The 19518-nt window shown below is 42.4% G+C and overlaps 1 protein-coding gene across 2 annotated transcripts in view; it reads right to left on the bottom strand.

Annotated features, from left to right (window-relative positions):
• Positions 1 to 19518, bottom strand: part of IQCK (IQ motif containing K) — a 141516-nt gene that overhangs the window by 72963 nt on the left and 49035 nt on the right. For both annotated transcript variants that reach the window (XM_065924437.1, XM_065924438.1), the window contains exon 7: positions 2193 to 2277. In XM_065924437.1, coding sequence (XP_065780509.1) covers positions 2193 to 2277 — 85 coding nt within the window. The remainder of the gene's footprint in view (positions 1 to 2192; positions 2278 to 19518) is intronic.

Here is a 19518-nt window from a genome sequence, read left to right as displayed (position 1 = left end):
AGAAATAAAAGACATTCAAATTGGAAAGAATGAAGTAAAACCACCACAATATGAAGATGGAATAATTTTATATACAGAAAATCCTTAAGATGCTATCAAAAAATCATTAAAAATAATAAAGGAATACAGTAAAGTTACAGGGTACAAAATCAATATACAAAAATCTATTGCATTTCTACATGCAAACAATTAGGTAGCAGGAAGAGAAATTAAGAAAACAATCCCATTTAAGATCACAACAAAAGGATAAAATACCTTGAAATAAATTTAACGAAAGAGGCAAAAGACTTGTACACTAAAAATTGTAAGATATTGTTGAAAGAAATTGAATAATACACAAATAAATGGACAGATAGTTCATGCTTATGGATTGGAAGCATTAACATTGTTAAGATGTCAATGTTACCTATGCAGACAGATTCACTATGATCCTTATCAAAATTCCAAGGACATTTTTCATAGAAATAGAATTTAAAATTCTAAAATTTATATAGAATCACAAAAGACTCCAAATAACCAAAGCAATCCTGAGAAAAATGAACAAAGCTGATTTCAAGCTATATTACAAAGTTATAATCATCAAAACAGCATGGTGTTGGGAGAAAGACAGTTAAACAGATCAATGGAACATAAATGAGAGCCCAGAAATAAAACTACATATATGGATACCTAACTTACAACAAAGGAGCAAAGAATATCCAGTGGAGAAAGAATAGTCTTTTCAATAAACGTTGTTGGGAAAACTGGATGGCCACATGCAAAAAACTGAAAGTAGTTCAATATTCACCACACACAAAAATCAACTCCAAATTAACTAAATACTTTGAGTGAATGCAAGACTTGAAATGATAAAACTCCTAGGAAAAAATATAAGAAGTATGATCTTTGACTTTGGTCTTAGCAATATATTTCTGGATATGTCTCCTCAGGCAAGGGAGACAAAAGAAAAAAAAAATGGTACTACATCAAACTAAAAAGCTTTTGCACAGAGAAGGAAACCATCAACAAAACAAAAAGACAATCTACTGAATGAGAGACGGCATTTGCAAATCATATCTGATAAGGGGTTAATATCAAAACACACAAAGAACTGACACAATTCAACAACAGCAAAACTCTTTTTTAAAAGACAGAAGCAATGAATAGATATGTTACAAGGAAGTCATAAATATGGTCAATAGGCTCATGAAAAGATGTTCAGCATCCTTATTGTAATGGCTATCATCAAAAAGTCAAGAAATAATGAGTGTTGATAAGGATGCAGAGAAAAGGGAACCCTTGTGCATTGTTGGTGGGAATGTAAACTGGTGAAACCATTATGGAAAACATTATGGAGATCCCTCAAAAACATAAAAATAGAATCATCATATGATCCAGCTATTCCACTTCTGGGTAATTATCCAAAGAATATGAAAACACTAATTTGAATATATGTGTGTGTGTGTGTGTGTGTGTGTGTGTGTGTGTGTACACCTCTATTTTCACCACAGCATTGTTCACAATAGCCAAGATAGGGAAACAAAATAAGTGCCCATCAATGGATGAATGGGTAAAGATGTAATACACACACACGCACACACACAATGAAATATTTCTCAGTTACACAAAAAAAGAAATCCTGCCACTTGCAACAACATGGTTAGACCTTGAGGGTATTACGCTAAGTAAGATGAAGAAAGACAAATTCTGTACAATTTCACTTATATGTGGAATATAAAAAAAAAACCCAGACGAACCAAAACATAAAATAAATGAACCAAACTAAACCAATATGGAGATATAGATTACCAGAGGGGAAGAGGCTGGGGGAGGGTGAAATGGGTGAAGGAGATCAGCTGTAGGGTGACGGATGGAAACAAAATTTCTGTTGGTGAGCATGCTGTAGTGCATACAAGGCAGAAATAGGTGGTACACACGAAACCTAGAATGTGTTATAAACTAAAGTTACCTCAATAAAAAGTAAATTTTAAAAAAGGTTGCAGGGTAGTTTTAATGACAATTGTGAAATAAGTTTTGTAGAAATTCTAAATCACTCTTTTTAAGACCTGTTTTACAGAGAATTCTGTTTCCAAGGTCTGGAAGTTAGCTATCCTAACCTGTGTTTCAAATTCATCCACAGGTTTTCCCTTGAGTCCTTCGCAGGACACAAATTCCCCATCAGACCAAATGCCAAAATTGCACATGACGCTTACCAGATAGGCTCTCCAGAAGGCCTGAATACAGAGTGCCGCTTCCGATTCTGTCAGTAGGAGGGAGAGTGGGATTGCCGGCCGTGGGCTGAAAGGCAATAAAATGGTCATAAGCCCATGAGAATCCGTCTCACAGCCTCAGCAGAGCCTTTGACAACATAATGGCCTCTCTGATTAAATGCCTCATCCAGTCCCATTCTTAGAAAGCAACAATGTCATTTTTCATAGAAAAGTTTAGGCTTGAGTTAGCATTTCTTTGTTTTAAAATCTTGGATGGAATTTTTTTTTTAACCACCATACTCTTAAATCACTATTAGCCTGCTCTGCTTTGAAGGGCTCGCGTTGGAAAGCTGCATATGTGATCATAAAGCAAAAGAAAAAGCAGAAGCCACCTTTAGATACAGCATCATGACTGAGACGTAACAAAGGACTCTTCTTTGGAGGGAAATTAAGTAGCTCATTTCTTTCCTGAAATATTGCAATTTTCTCTGATTGGTGTACATTCCGGTTTAATGTGGTTTAAAGTCAAGCACATTTTAAAGTTAAGTTCTTCTGTTACATCTTAACGAGCAATAAAATATCTCAAGTGTTGGGTAAATTGACAGTGTCTGCTCTTGTGGGATTCTAAGATTATGATGGGATTTCTGATCATGGATACCACATTTAAAATGACTAAATGCTCTTTTTTTCTTATTTCCTTAAAGCTGTTTAGAGATTACTAACGGCTGACAAGATTTTACAAGTCTGACTTAATTCTGATTCCTTATGTTTCCCCAAAGTACTGCTATCTCTGAAAGACCAAAAGTCAAGACTTTTCAGATATAATGCAAAGAAATAAATCCCTAAAAGAATGTGGGTGACATGGAGGCTTCTCTCTGGGCAGGATCCCCAGAAATGACTTTGCATGTGGGGGATCCCCGAGAATCTCGGCTGCAAGGCTCTCCCTAATGACAGCCATCACTTGAGTTTACAGCACTCACTGTGTATGGAGAGAGGTTGACTGACCTGCCCAGGGTCACACGGCTTGTAAGTGGCCTCATCAGCACCTGGGTCCAGATTTACCCAATTCCCCAAGCCCAGGCTTCCCTCACAACTTGTGCTGACACCAGCCCTCCGCTGGGCCACCGCTTGCAGACGTCCAGCCCGACAGACTCCAGAGCTAACAGGCAACAACGCACAGTTCTCTAGGATCTGGGGTTTTATTTCCCACTACACTCAGACTTAAAAACAACAACAAACAATCCCACCCTTGATACAGTATATTTGTGTGAATTAATGAATACTCTTTTGGATTACTCCGAAATCAAAGAAATCAAAGCCAGAAAGAACCTGAGGGGTGATCAGGACCACTTCTAGCAAGTGCAGTGTTGCCAGGTCCTGCGTCTCCAGCTGGGTGGGTCTTTTTTAAGAGACCAAGGAAAGGAGAGTCTACTTCTTTGGAGAGAGAATTACAACCTCCAAATGATAGTGCTGCTAGAAACCTTTCCCTAATGTTCTTTTATTTGCTTTTTTGTTTGTTCTGTTTTTTGTCCCCACTTCTTTTTGCCTAATATCTAGTTTTCTGGGCTTTAAGAGAGCACTTGTGTTTTTCTAGAGGCACGTGGTCTCCCTGCTTTCCCATTAAATGTCTCTCCTTGTACATTGCCCTTATTCTAAAAATCTCAGTTGCGTGACACCAGCAAATCACATCCCTGAAGGAATTTCCCTTCAGTAGTTAAAAATCAACAGCGTCTAGAGAAGCCTCTGTGTTTCTGGGGAGACCTTGGTGTGCTGGCAGTGACTTCATGAGACCAATGCTATCGTGCATCAGTGCCAGCTGACATGTGCTCAGAGCACCCTGACTCCCCTCCCGCCAGACTTGTTCCTTGGCTCCAACCAGAGGGGCCCTTTTCGTCTCCTCCAATGTGCCCTCCCACCTCAGGGACTTGGCAGAGGGGCTTTCCTCTGTCTCCAATATCCTCTTACTTCCAGCCAGACCACTGCATACAGTTGTGCAAGTTGTTCTCTGCTCAAGGGCTCCCCGCAGATGGGCCACAGGGCACTGAAATGCCAGCACACGCTCTGCCACTTCTGTTCTAGGGCAGAGGCCCTTTTTTCTAACTTGTTCAAAGGTGCATTGGGGCTGAAACCTCTTTCTCCCAGTTTACTCGAATTCTTTCTTCTGAACGCCACTCAAACATTATGAAACCATGCGCTTTGATTAGATCAGGGCCACTGTATAATTTTCCTTCCTAGTCCTTGGCTCAATTTGGAGATATAAATCTGTGTGATTGTCTAATTAACACCCAAATCCTCAACTGGACTGAACGCTCCATGAGAGCAGAAACTGGAACTGCGTTTGCTCCTCTGGCATTTCCAGCAGTTGGAAGCACGTCTGGCACATAGGAGACACTCAATAAATCTTGGTGGGATGAGCCTCTGCTTGGCCCAGTGCGCTAAGCTCTTTCCACACGTTGTTTTATTAAATCCTCACAATGTTAATAATGGGCTGTTGTTGTCCTTCTTTTAGAGTGAAGAAACTCGGGCATAGAGGGGTGACATAGGTCGTTCAAGGTCACTAGCCCTTTCCTGCTGAGAATTTAAACTGCCCAGGAAAGTGGCCACAGGAAGTGGTCCACGGAAAAGAGGGGGACAACTCAAAAGTTCTTTCACGTGGAATTTGGGGTCTAGCAGCTGTGAGTGTTCAACAGAGGAAAGCACAGCCATTTGCCTGAAAGGAAAAAATGAGCGGGGAGAAGTCGTAATCATTGAAATGCTCTCTTGATTAATTCTTACAGCAATAACTTGGCAGGTGTTCATTTGCCTGATGCTCCACAGAGATCCAGTGTCAGTACAGCAGAGCAAAGTGGAGTGTGTCATGAGTATCTGAGGGGAGGCTTGCTGGGGCCTTTCTGTGGAGCTGCAATTTCCCCATTTTCAGTATATTTCTCTGTACTGAGATCATGAAATCCTCAAAGTATCAGTATCCCTGTTTTGGAAAAGCCGTAGGATAGGAGAGGAGATGGAGAATCTGGGGGCATAACAGGCCCGGTCAGTCCAACAAAGGGTTTCCGGTAGTAATGAGACCCCAAATCACTTTGCATCACAATGGTATCTCCAAAAAGCGAAATAAGATTTCTACTAGGCCTTTAAGCAGTAATGTGAGGCCACCTTTAATGACACCCTGGCTTTCATGGTGAAATAATGGGGCTCTGTCTAGTTCTTGATGAAAGTGAAAGAGGAGAGCAAAAAAGTTGGCTTACAATTCAACCCGCAGAAAACTAAGATCACGGCATCCAGTCCCATCACTTCATGGCAAATAGATGGGAAAACAATGGAAACAGTGACAGACTTTATTTTTGGAGGCTCCAAAATCACTGCAGATGGTGACTGCAGCCATGAAATTAAAAGATGCTTGATCCTTGGGAAGAAAAGCTGTGACCAACATAAACAGATATTAAAAGCAGAGACATTACTTTGCCAACAAAGGTCTGTCAAGTCAAAGCTATGGTTTTTCCAGTAGTCGTGTATGAATGTGAGAGTTGGACTATAAAGAAAGCTGAGCACCAAAGAACTGATGCTTTTGAACTGTGGTGTTGGAGAAGATTCTTGAGAGTCCCTTGGACTACAAGGAGATCCAACCAGTCCATCCTAAAGGAAATCAGTCCTTAATATTCATTGGAAGGACTGATGCTAACTCTGAAACTCCAATACTTTGGCCACTTGATGCGAAAAACTGACTCATTAGAAAAGACCCTGATGCTGGAAAAGATTGAGGGTAAGAGGAGAAGGGGACGACAGAGGATGAGACGGTTGGATGGCATCACCAACTCGATGGACATAAGTTTGAGTAAACTCCGGGAGTTGGTGATGGACAGGGAAGCCTGGCGTGCTGCAGTTCATGGGGTCGCAAAGAGTCAGACACAACTGAGTGATTGAACTGAACTGTCTAGTTCCCAAACCAAGAATAAGTGTGAATCAGGGCAGATGAAGAGAACTTAATCTTCAGAAAGGAGTCCCTAGGAATTATCAGTCATTTCAGCAGCCCAGCTCAAAAGGATAGAAGCCATGCCAAGCCCTTTTCTCTCTCTTGGAATCAGTGCAACTGGCTTCAGGTCAAATAAAAATTGAGATCGAGTAGAGGTGACTGCTCATCTTTGGGGAACTGGGGAGGGAAGGGGAAACAAAAGTGTCAATCCCAGGAGAAGGCAGCTGAGGCTCCCAGGGGCTTAAACGGGACCCCCACCCCACCCACGAGCAAATGGGTTTGAGCATTCCAACGGCGCAACAGTGCTGCTGAGAGTTTCCAAGAATTGTCTCATTGGTAGTGTGCATTTGTAACGTCCTCTTTTTTTTTTCCTCAAACCTGAATTAAATTTATTTGAATCACAGCAATTAGTCCTCTACTTTTGAGAAGGAACAAGAATTTACTCTTCTGACTGTATACATGTGTATGTATAAATACGCACATGTGCATGCGCGCACACACACAATTCTTCCCCCGCTCCCCACAATATATGGAGGGTCAGTAAAATATTTCAGAACCTAGAGAAGTTATGGCATACTCACAAAATACATAAGAGAATCTGAGAAGTTAGTCTTTATTAGTTTCTCCATCCAGTTGCAAGATGAAAGTTACCAGCTGAAATGGCATTTATGGTCTATGGCCATACCACTCTAAATGCACCCAATCTCGTCTGGAATGGCATTTATGAAGACGAAAGCAGAAAGGAGAACGGCTTGCTTTATATTGAAAACTGAATCTTGAAATCCAAATCTGTTCCACTTTTCATTAGGTAAAAGATTAAGTTGTTTTCTTGTAACATGAAAGAACAAGCTAGATTTAAAGCCATTTACAAAATGACACAGGCCTTAAAATCAGCCATCACTCATAAAACCTTTCACCAATTCACAGGGCTGGCATTTGAAAACCTCTACTCATGGTATTCAGCAAAAGCGACTACCCAGTCCCTGCCCTCAGCCTTAATTGGTTTCCCAAACACTGTATGTTGGAGGCATCACCATCTTGAGTAACGAACCTCAAATATTTGGACGAAGTACAACAGAGTAGTGGTCCCCAACTTTTTTGTCACCAGAGACTGGTTTCGTGGATGACAATATTTCCATGGGCCAGAGGGGGTGGTTTGATTCAAGCATATTACATTTATTGTGCACTTTATTTCTATTATTATTACATCAGCTCCACTTCAGATTAGTGATTAGTAATGTCTCCAGGCATTAGATAAATTATTAGGGATTAGATCCTGGAGGTTGGGGACCCCTGCAGTAGAAGTTATCTGGAATGGGACTTCCAGACTAGTCACTAGGTCAGAATCTCCTAGGATTCTTTTAATCCAGCCTTCCATGACATGAGGAATGGCTCCAAGAAACCTCTTGCTTACCCGCCCACCAACTCCACTCTGAGAGACCAACAAAACAGTTATTACCCAGCATCGGGCTGAATCATTCTCCCACATAAACACAGGGTCAAGTCCCATTTTACCAACCCTGTCATCGGAAGCCACATAAGGGTCCAGTCAACAATGCTCCCTAAACAATACACTGTGAGACCTTGTGCCCACCCTTGGGCTGAAGGTTTAACCGTCTTCAAAACCAGGGCTGGTTATTTTATGCTGCTGGATAAATATGCCCAGATTGCTGTGTTATTTAGTCTCTTCCTAACTGAGTACCTGTTTTCTCTAAACTGGTTTAAGGAGAACCTTCAGGAGACCTGCCTCTTCCCCACTGTCCTTCCTGCTCCTGGGGTGTCTGGGAAGGGCAGACTGCCTCCTTCCTCACCTCTTCCAAACCTCTCACAGGGGACCTTAACTTGTTTTGTGCCAGAATCCCTTTACATTTTGGAAATGTGGATTTCTTCTCTGAATAATATTTTTAAAAATACAATAGTAAATACATAAGGTTTTTAAGCAAACCAATTATATTAAAATACAGTCATCAAAATGGGATTCCCAGATGGTGCAGTGGTAAAGAATCAGCCTACCAATGCAGGAGACACAGAGGACACAGTTTCAATCTCTGGGTTGGGAAGATCCCCTGGAGGAGGAAATGGCAACCCACTCCAGTATTCTTGCCTGGAAAACCCATGAGCAGAGGAGCCTGGTGGGCTACAGTCCATGGGGTTGCAGACAGCTGAACACAACTGAGTGACTGAACACAACAACAGTTATCAAAATATTTTTTTAAACTGTTGGCAAAATACTAACGCACCTGCTTTCAAATCATACTGTAAATAAAAGAGCTAATGGCAGTTCCATTAACTAATATAAGTTGAAAAAAGAGACAAGTGTAAATGATATTTCAAGATCACTGTAACAACCATAGCGGGATATGAAAACACCTGATTGTTGCTATTAGAGACAAAGTTACAGTTACTGTGGACACTATTGAAGTTTGTGTCCCGCTTTCATACGCAAAAGAGAGGCTAAATTTCAGTTAGAGACCAGTGAAAATAAATAAAGAGGTAATTTCCCTGTCTTCCAAGGTCAAGGACCCATGAATCATAGACAATTGTGGCTGGAGCTGGGAACCAGGGAAGATGAGTTTTGCATCCAGGATGAGACTAAAGACTCAGGATTTAAAAATAAACAAGATGAATCCAAACAGTGAAATTAGACTATCTAAAAACAGTGACTAGGAAGTTATGGAATTTGTTCAAAAGGTTATTAAAGGGCTACTTCCGAGATGGAAGAGAGATTCAATGCAATATGGTGATGTAATTACTGGGGAAAAAAAGGAAAAAAGGTTTCATGTTTTTATTTCCAGTAAGTGGTGATTCTTCAGTAAACCCATTAACTTTCAATATCTAATTCTAATTTTCCCCAAAGCATTTCAGTAAATGGTTTCCCATTCAGCTACTTGCTTGGGCCTAAAATCTCCAAGTCATTCTTGCCTTAGCTCTCTGTCACCCCGCATCCAACATCAAAACAGATCCCAAATCCAACCTCTTCTCACCTTCTCCACTGCAAGCCACAATCATCTCCTGCCTGCAAGCACCTGCTCACTGGCCTCCCTGTTTGCACTAGCAGTGCAGACCTTTGGTCAACTCTCCATCCACCTGCCAGGGTGGTCTTTTTAAAAGATGAATTGGGTTACCTCGCTCTTCTGCTCAGAACCCTCCAATGGTTTCCTATCACGCTCCAAAGAAAAAAAGAAAAATCCAAACTCGTCATCATGGCACCCAAGGCCCCACCAAACAGGCAGGCTCCCTCTCTGTCTTCTTGTTCTGCCACTCTCTCGGCCTCCCTCGTCTCTTCATGCCTCACTGACCATGTTCCTGTCTCTGGGACTTTGCAGAGGCTGTTCCCTCTGCCTGGAACACTCTTCCTTCCAGTCTTTATCATAAAGTTGGCTCCCTCTGTGTGTCATTCAGGTGCCAGTGTCTCCTCCTTGGAGAAGTGAGCTTCCCTGCCTTCCCTAAAAACACCAGTACCTCTTACCCCAGGCCTGTGACTCTCAATCCACTTACTCGGCTTTATTTTTCTTCAAAGCACTTGGGTCTTCTTTACATTATTCAATATGTTTATTTGTGAGTTTGGTTACTGTCTGTCTTTACCAGGTAAATTCCACAGGAGCCAAGACTTTCTGTCTCTTGTACCCAAGGTACCTTATAGCTATTGTTCCTAGGAAAAGTGCCTGGAAAAGGTAGGCATTCAATAAGCATTTTTGAGTGAATAAGTATTATTATAGATAAGAAAATAGAGGACTTCCCTTACTGTCAGAATGTATCAGTGGCAGAGCTGAGGTTAAATGCAGATACTCTTTCTCTTGCCTGGTCATGCTGCTCCCCGTGTTTCATCTTGCCAAAGCAATGGTTATTACTCTCTTAAGATTAAGGATAATATAAAAGCTATCATTCTTTGAATACCTGCCGTGAGCCCTTTGCAGTAAGAATATCTTTCATTTTTATCTGCCTTTCATACCCTCCCCCTCTTGCGGTATCAGCCCTCAGATTTTGTTCTGACTGCTCCCTACCCCATATCAGGGGTAACATGGGTACGGGGCCTTGCCCTCCCTGGACCGAGGTGTGCATCTGAAACCCAGGCTGAGCCAAGCAGGTGCCCTTTCCCTGGAGCAGGAACCTTGAGTGGAATGTCAAAGACTAGAGGGCTCTATGCACCCTGGGTCCCTAAACCTGCTTCTTAGGCCAGATCCTTACATTTCCTTTCATGTCTGTGGGTTATCTTTTTACCTTCAATACATACCCTTTTTCTCAAGTAGCCTTTAACTTGCCGCTGCTTGCAACAAAAAAACTCTGATGTCATCTTTAACTGTCACAGCAACCCTATGCTGTAGGTTTTATTACCATCCCCATAGTACAGAAGAGAGGAGTAAGGTCCAGAGATGTGAAGAGATAGCTCCAGGTCACCTAACATCATACATTATGTTGGCTGCATAAAGGTCCCAAGATGCCCACCTCCAATCCCCAGACTCTGTGAATATATATATATATACACACACACACTCCCTTATATGGCAAAAAAGGCTTTGTAGCTGTGATTAAATGAATGGCCTTGAGATTATCCTGGATTATCTAGGTGGGCCTAATGATATAATCACTGGGGTCCTTATGAGAAGGCCCTTATGAGAGGGAAGCAGATGGAGATCCTACTACAGAAGCAGGCCCTGTGCCAACAGGAACAAGAGGTCAGAAGGAAAGGGTCAGGAGCCTTCCAGGACACAGGCAGCCTCCACACCAGAAAAGACAAGAAAAGAATTCTCCCCTAGAGTCTCGAGAAGGGACCAGCCTTGTCAACACAGACCTGAGCCCTGTGAAACTGGTTTTGGGCTTCTAGTCTCCAGAACTGTAAGAAAATAAATCTGTGCTGCTTGAAGCCACCAAGGTTGTGGTAATTTACTAAACAGTCATAGGAAACTAATACTCCAACAACTAAACGTCAGAGCTCAGACTGGAACCCAGAGGTGTCTGCCATGCTGCCTCATGCAGGCTCCCCGAGCTTGTCCCCAAAGAGCCACAAAGAAACAACAGGAAGAAGGAGAGGAAGCCGACTGTGTGCCCCAGGGAAAGGGCCACCCAGGCGACACGTTTCCCGTGAGAGGGAGGCACTCAGCATGTCCTGAATTCAGGAAACAGCTCTCTTTCCTTCCTGTTTGAAGATGAAAGTTAACATAAAGAGCAAAAAAAAAAAAAAAAGATTAATTATCAGGATACTCTGGCCATTAGAATTACTGAGACAGAAATCTTCTATAAGACAAAATGAAGTACAGGTGATACACAGGAAAAAAAATAAAAACACTTTCAAATAAAAAAAAAAAAGACAAAATGAATCTAAAGGGTGTTTTCCTTTCAACAGGGCATGACAACAAATTTCTGCCAGGCTACCATCTAACTATGATCTTTGGTGCAGAATGGGTGCCATTTCCTGTGCCGCCCTGAAGGCGTGAGCGTTTTGGGTCCCACAAAACGCTGACACTCAGCACAGACCATCATACACACGCTGGTGCTTGTCCTCAAACGGCACAGTGACTCTCTGTTTTCATCTCGGCTTTTGGTCATAAGATACCTTTCACCCACCTGAAAGTATTGAGGATTTTTCTTTTCTTTTATCCAAAGGTAGAACTTAGCTGAAAAGACATTTTTGCCCAAAGCAAACTTTTCTTTTCTCTTCTATAACATAATCTTTGTTTCATTGAAGGTCTCAGTTTTAATGATGTTTTTCATGAGCCTTTTTCCCAGGGACACAGGGCCAGAGAGGCAGCAGTGTGCTTTTTGTTCCTTGTATTTATTTAGTGATTTATTTGTGCAAGCAAACTGGACTAATACTTTTTGGTCAAAATAAAAAGGTAAATGTTTCCTGTTCTTAGTATGATAGCAAATAATTTCACTGTTTCTTATGGGTTGGTTAAGTCAGGACTACATTCAACAAAAGAGGACAGCACTGGGTTCACAAACAGGAGAAATGATGTAATCTGCCACTCCTGAGAGGTGGGGATGAAGACCCCCCTCCTCAGGCTGATTGGAACAAGCGCGGGTTGTTTTGTTTCTCCAAACTATCACTCCTTTCCCTATAAGAGAATCGTGCATCCCTGCTCTTCCATTCACCTGTGGTATTTCCCCGAAGTGGGTGGTGTCAACTCCCTATAACACTGATATTGAGCTTTCTCGCGGGCCCTGTACTGAACGATGAAGTGTGAGCAGAAGTAATAATGGCCTGGGTTGCTCGTTGCCCTTCTCCCTCTGCCGTGGGACTGAGGAAGGTGCTGTTCCTCCTTCCCGGGCCCTAGAATGAAAAGAGACTTGGAGCAGGGCCCAAGAGGACACACAGCCAACAAACCTGGGTGAAGAATAAATCTTTGTTGTTATAATGTATTGAGATGTAAGGGTTGTCTGTTACTGCAGCAAAATCTAGAGAGAGCTGACTAATACGGAATACAAGAGGGTAGCTGGGTGAATATCATGTAGGAGAACATATCAGGGCTCTTTCATGTGCAAGTATCATAACCCTTATTCAGAATGGCTTAAGAAAAAACAGAAAAAAAAGGGGGGGGCAGTATTTATCTTCGAAAAGGAAAAGAAAAAAGGTATTTATTAATTCACTTTACTAATGGGGTAGAGATGGCTTTAGATGAGGTCAGAGAGGTTTAAAACAATGCCATAGGGACTCAGACTCTGGCCGCCTCTCAGTTCTGCTGTTACCCCTGACACAGTCTTTAGATAATCACCCTCAGCTGCTCAAGGCTTATAACAAAGTTCTAAGTCTAGAGGAAAAGACAGGAAAGTTTTCCTGGTTGCTTCTTGAAAAATCTTGGAGTTGTCTCTGGGGTTGTCTCTCATTTAACCATGGTGGTCAGGGGAATTCACTGCTCTGGTCACATACTGGGTCACGAACTCGGCCCAGAGCCAGAGGTGGGGTCAGTTCACTTTGTGCTTGAACTGAGAAGGGGAGAGGGATGATCCTTCCAAACACACAGGGTGTACTGTGACCAAAAGAAGGGGGAATTCAGTGCAGGGCTGGAAAAAACAGAGATGTCTAAAACAACAGCAAGAAAATGCAATGAAATGAAACAGAATAAATACCCTTTCCTTTGGCAATTCTTTTTAGTTCTTAATGTAACTCTGTAGACAATATGAAAACTACAAAATAATGTAGAGGGGAAAACAAAAGCCACAGTCTTACCATTTGGAGTGAAACATTCCTTTGAAAGAATTTAGATCTAGAGTTCTTTAATTCTGTGATGCTCCTTGACTTAAAATGTTCCCTTTCACTGTATAGTTTAACAGATATGTATAGATTATATATTGTAAAACTTCATTATTTGTATAAACCTAAGAATTTTTTAAGGGTGGTCAATGTTTATTATAAAACAGCTACATAAAAGTGCAGATCTTAAAGCAAAGAATCATGAAAAAGAAATGAGTAGCTGAAAAGAGATGGGCAGAGTGAAGAGTGTGTTAAATTATTTAGACCTATGGGACAAGGACCCATCATTTATGTGATAAGCAATAGGCAGCCGCTGGTCCGCCGGTGACAAATGATCGTGACTTCCCAGCTGTGATCTGACAATACGACGATGTCGAGCCTCAAAGACAGCTGGACTTGGGAGAATTTAAGAAGAATATTTTAAAAAATCCAAACTCATATTTTAGATGGCTCCCTTGGCTGGTAACTAAGATTATTTGAGGCAATAGATGCTAGGACACATAATACATACAAAGGAGCAGGAGCTGACTCTAAAATGATCACATAAGATGAAAGTCACACTTAGCCAAAATTTACCCTTGGCACACCTTAAATTACCCATATAAAGACATAGCATCTTTCCAGTGGTCTCAGGTAGCCTGTGTTTTCCGTCTTAGCACTGATCGTTAAGTACCAGGTGATAGGCAGAAAGGCGGAGTAATCAGTCATGATCCAGAGTAATCACTGACTCTGGAGCCAGGCCGCCTGGGTCCGAATCCTACTCCTGCTATTTCCTAGCTTGCAGCCTTGGGAAGTAACTCACATCACTGTGCCTCAGCTTTTTCTCTGACATTCTAGCTGTTGCTGGCACACCTAGAACCCATGGGCTATCCAGTGTTTCCTTGCATATGTCACCCTCCCTTAGAGCTGCTTTGAGGCCTTGCTCTGTGACGAGAGGTGAGAAGATTAAGAACGAGGGTGGTTCCTCCATTCTTTTCTTCTTTTTGTTTTAATGACTTCAAAAACGAAATGTTCCAAATAGCTATAATTTATCAAAGGCTTTCCAACCTGTTATCAGTCTTTGCATAAGTATGAAATAAACTGTTCTTTCTGTTTTATTTGTAACTGCAACCTAGTCTAGGCTAACTTGGTTAACACAGTGGGTAAATAATAGTTCCCACTGTGTAGGGTTGTCATGGGAGTTAAATTAGGTAGTATTTATAAACTGTTCAGAATAGTACCTGAGTAAACAGCGGGGCTTCCCTGGTGGCTCAGAGAGTAAAGAAACTGTCTGCAAAGCAAGAGACTCTGGTTTGACCCTCGGGTGAGGAAGATGCCCCGGAGAAGGGAATGGCTACCCACTCCAGTATTCTTGCCTGGAAAATTCCATGGACATTGGAGCCTGGTGGGATACAGTCCATGGGGTCACAACGAACTGGACATGACTGAGCGACTAACACTTTCACTTCATTTAAAACACTATATATACTGGCAACCCACTCCAGTATTCTTGCTTGGAAAATTCCATGGACAGAGAAGCCTGACAGGCTACAGTCCATGGGGCACAAAGAGTCTGACATGACTAAGCGCACACACACAAACACTATATAAATGCTTGGTTGGTAGGTAGGTAGGTAGGTAGATTATGTAGGCAGACAGACAGACACAGAAGGATGCAGTTGCCTTACAGGCTGCTCATATGGTAAGCGTCACATAAAACTGAAGACAACTAAGAACAGAGCTAAGTCCCATGTCCCATTTTATGCTTCACCTCCAGAGTATAATGCAGGGGAAATTGCCTGCATTTTAAAAAAAAATCTTGTTTCTCTCTCTTTCTCTCCCTCTCCCTCTCTCTCCTTCCCTCAAGAGCACACTGAATTAGCAGAAATAAGTCCATATACATTGCAATTCCAACTGTGCATAAAATCTGTCTGCCCATGAAGACAAAGGACCATGTTAGTCTGTGTCATGGTTCCATGTCACATAGCAGGCATGCAGTAAATGGTAGCCAGCCAATTTATGAATATGCTTGCTTCATGATTTTAGAGCACAATTAAGCATATAATAAATATTAGCTGAACAGATAAGCAAATAAATTAAAAATAATTCCCTTCAAATAACTGAAACGTACCCATTCATATATGTGTCATCAGTGGGGAAAGATATATTTCCTTAATAGCTGGCACCAGAATTTCTCTTAGGTAAGGAACTAGCTTTGTTTAGATGAAAGACCATTTTACAGATGGGAAAACTGAGGCTCTGAAAGCTTAAGTCATGTGTGCTGAGTCACATGGCTGGAAATGGTAGAGCACGGTTTAGTATGCAGAACTGTGATTCCAGAGTCCGGGGTCCCAACCCCTACATGGCACTATCTCCACTTTGACTTCCAGAACATTATTACTCCACCCTTGACAGCTCCTGGATTTCACATGCATCATCTTCTTCAACCCACCCCACAAGTCTCTCAGATACTTCATTATTCATACCGATGACACCTCTGACACCAAGGCCTCCAGGCCATGTGATTCCATGACCCCCATCTTCCTGTGTGACAGTCACCCAACAGAACGGTCACATCTTAGAATGGGTCGTCCCTGGAGACCGTCACATCTCAACTTCCCAAATTCCTGATCTGATCGTAACCTTCTCTGTCCTTTCATCTTTCCCACCCACTCACTTCTATTTGTATTGTTTGTCGCCACTGCATGAGACTATGACTTGGGTTATTGGTGTCCGTCAAAACAGGGCTCAGCAAACTAGAACCCGGGGGCCAAATGTGGCCCGGCACTTTTGTAAACAGAGTTGTGTTGGAACACAGCCAAACCCCTGGGTCACATGTCTACGGCGGCTTTCAGGCTGTGACTCTGGAGTTGAGTTGTTGCAAGAGACCCTATGATGTGGCCTGCAAAGCCTAAAAAATTTACTATGCTGACCTGACCTAGAAAGTCATTTCCGTGTTCCCCAGGAGCCATGTTTTTAGGGCAAGCCCACAGCTCTGATTATATTAATCCTCCTCCTTGTCACTGGGAAAATTGGATTTGGCACTGGAGGGCCGCAGGGAGGGAGAATGAGGCTGAGGTAAGGGAACTGGCTGGTGAGCTGTGTCTGTTCGGGCCTCCTCACACTGTGAGGCTTCTCACTTGGGCTCACACTTGTCACTCTCCTGCTCTCCGACCCCAGGGCCATTTTCCTTCCACGTAACTTGAGCCTCTCGTTGTAATCATGTGAAAACTCAGTCTCCTCTGCCATCACTCCGGCCATCTCCAGTGGAGAAAAGCTCACAGCCCTCCTGGTTCACGGCCAGTCAATAGATGCCTCCTTGACACAGCCCATCCGCTATTCAATCAGCTGCTCACAAGGAGCTTTGAAGCATCTTGTTATTTCTCTTCCTTTTAGTGTTTTATTATCAAACATTTCAGATATAAAAAGTAGGCAGAGGGACTTCCTCGGTGGTCCAGCAGTTGGGACTGCTCTGTTCCCAGTGTGGGTTTGATCCCTGGTTGAGAAACTAGGATCTCACAAATCACACAGTGAGGCCAAATAAATAAATATGTTTAAAGTTGGCAGAAAAAAAAATGAACCCAGGTCACCATTCAGACTTAATTATATTCTTCTCCATTTCAGTCACTCAATGTAACTTCCCCCAGCTTTATCCACTGACATCATAAGGTTACATATTTCATTCATAACTTCATAAGTATTTCAGCATGTTTCTCTAAAAAGTAAACTTTTTAATCATGACTATGAAATCATTGTGTGTAACAATTCTCTATATCATCAATTATTTATTAAGTGTTCAAATTTCCAATTGGCTCCTATTTTTTCTTTCTAATTTGTTTCTTTGAATCAGGGTTCAAATAAGATTCATTGAAATTTCTAAAACTGTATGGACCCTACCATTCCCATTTTAGAGCTTCCAAGTTGGTTACTTCCAATGTGAACACGTCATGTAGTGTTCTTCCTCTTTCTGAAAATTGATTGTTAAACATTAACACAATTCAGAAAATATGGTACTTCATGAGAAAACTGTAAGACGTTATTTTTAGAGACGTTAACCATGTTTTCCCATCCCTAAGATCCTGTAGGGAAACAAAATTTACAGCCCCAAAATGTCTCTTTTGCCATAAACAGTCAAGGCCCAGAAGACTCAGGAAGAAACTTCGACCTTCCTCCTAACTGCTGAAAGAATTTAGATAGAGGGCCTGTGCCTGGAATAGAGTTATCACCAGAGAAGTCTGCAGAGAATGTGGGTGAGGTGTAGTAGGGAAACGTAGAGATCAGAGGTCACTCTCTGTCCCATTGTCTCTGTAGGGCCGCTGCAACATTTATTTACCAAACATTTGCTTTTCCAGCTTCGTGTCAATTGCCTTCCTCCCCTTTGAAGTCCCAGATCCCTACCCTTAACATCTTCTTTTGTCTTTAGCCGAAGGCAGTATTTAAGGTGAGGTTCTCAGCCATTTTAGTAAGTTACTCAGTTCTCCTAGGTCTCTCCCGTGAACACGTGTTATGAAATTTTTGTCTGATTTCCTTCTGATAATCTGTCTCCTGTCAATTTAATTCTTACACCAATGAGAACCTAGAAAGGTAGGGGGAAATTTCTCCCTCCCCAACGATCCTCTGGGCCTAGTCTAGGCCTTTTACTATATTAGCTTTGCCAGTCTTCAATCCTGAGTCTTCCCAACCATCTGTTTCCTCCACCCGCTTTCCAGGATTGCAGAGGGTTCCTGGAAATAATCTCCTAAACAGGCTGCTATACGCATCACAAAGTCAGGCCATCAGCTGGGCCATCCCTATTTATCCTAGTTGGTTCCCTATCAGTTTCACCATTGCAGCTGCTGCCGGCTCCTCTCCACACCCACAAGCCTCGGAACCTGCCTGGGCCTCCCTCTCAGCAGATGCCTTCACATCCACACGAACGGCCAGGACAGCTCCGACCATGAACTTTCTCAGCTTTTTTCTCTTCCCCCCTCAGATTTCCTCTCACTGTTCCCTCTGGATTCAATCACAAGTTCTCAGCCAAGGGGGTCCCTTCTGTCTCCCCCCATCCCACATTTGGCAGCATATGGAGACAGACTGCAGGGGGCGCTACTATGCCATGAAACATGCTACTGTGTACAGGCCACCCCTGCCCTCACCAAAGAAGAATTACCCAGTGCTAAATGCCAACAGGGCTGCCCGGGTGGCTCAGAGGTAAAGAATCTGCCTGGCAATGCAGGAGATGCAGGTTCGATCCCTGGGTCGGGAAGATCCCTTGGAGTAGGAAATGGCAACCCACTCCAGTATCCTTGCCTGGAGAATCCCACAGAGAGAGGAGCCTGGTGACCCACAGAGTCGCAAAGAGTCCAACAGGACTGCGCGACTGAGCACACGCGCGCGGGTAAACACACACACACACACACACACACACACACACACACAAATGTCCACAGCAGTCTGCTCTCCCTGCTCACGCGCATTCTCAAGAAGGACGTAGCCCCTGAGGTCTGGCCTCTTCAAGACCACATCTGGGCACCAACCACTTGACCACTGGCCCCACCTGCCTGGTGCCAGGCCTGCTAGGGTGGAGCATAGATGGTTTTGGACGTCTGCATATCCCTTGAAGACTTTGTTAACATCTGTTTTACAACACTCACTACAGAATCTATAGCTGGTTGTAAACACATCTCTCTCACCCCGAGGGTCGGAGCCATATTTTATTCATCTCTGTTTCTCCACAGCACCAAGCTCTGCATTGCATTTGGGAAGTGTTCAATAAATATTTATTGCATCAAATTAGATTAGTATCATTTAAATTTTTATCATGCTCTGGGTAGCCCTTTGTAAAGCAGAGAACAAACACCATTTAAATCAAGAGCTGTTATGTTTTTGTTCCTGTGGAGTCCTGCTGACATACTTGCAATTGCTACTTTGCAGGATATTTATATGAGCGGCCAGCAGAAGTTAGCGACAATTTTAAATTTAGGTATTTGTACAGTAAATGACTTAGGGATTTGAGAGAACTCATCTGGAGAAATTCTCTTATTTTTCAGATTCTTTTTCATTGGTTATTGCAAGTAAAAAAAATGTTTCATTTTCAATTTGGAGAAAGATATAAAAAACCTTGTCTTAGAAAAACATGCAAATCCTTCACTTACTGATCATTTATAGTCAACAAAGGCTTTTCATTTTCATAGTGGACTAAATTAGGTACA

Source organism: Muntiacus reevesi, chromosome 2 (assembly GCF_963930625.1).
Source record: "Muntiacus reevesi chromosome 2, mMunRee1.1, whole genome shotgun sequence".
Lineage (NCBI taxonomy): Eukaryota > Metazoa > Chordata > Mammalia > Artiodactyla > Cervidae > Muntiacus > Muntiacus reevesi.
Note: the sequence above shows the minus strand (reverse complement) of the source record. Positions and strands in the feature narration are given on the sequence as shown.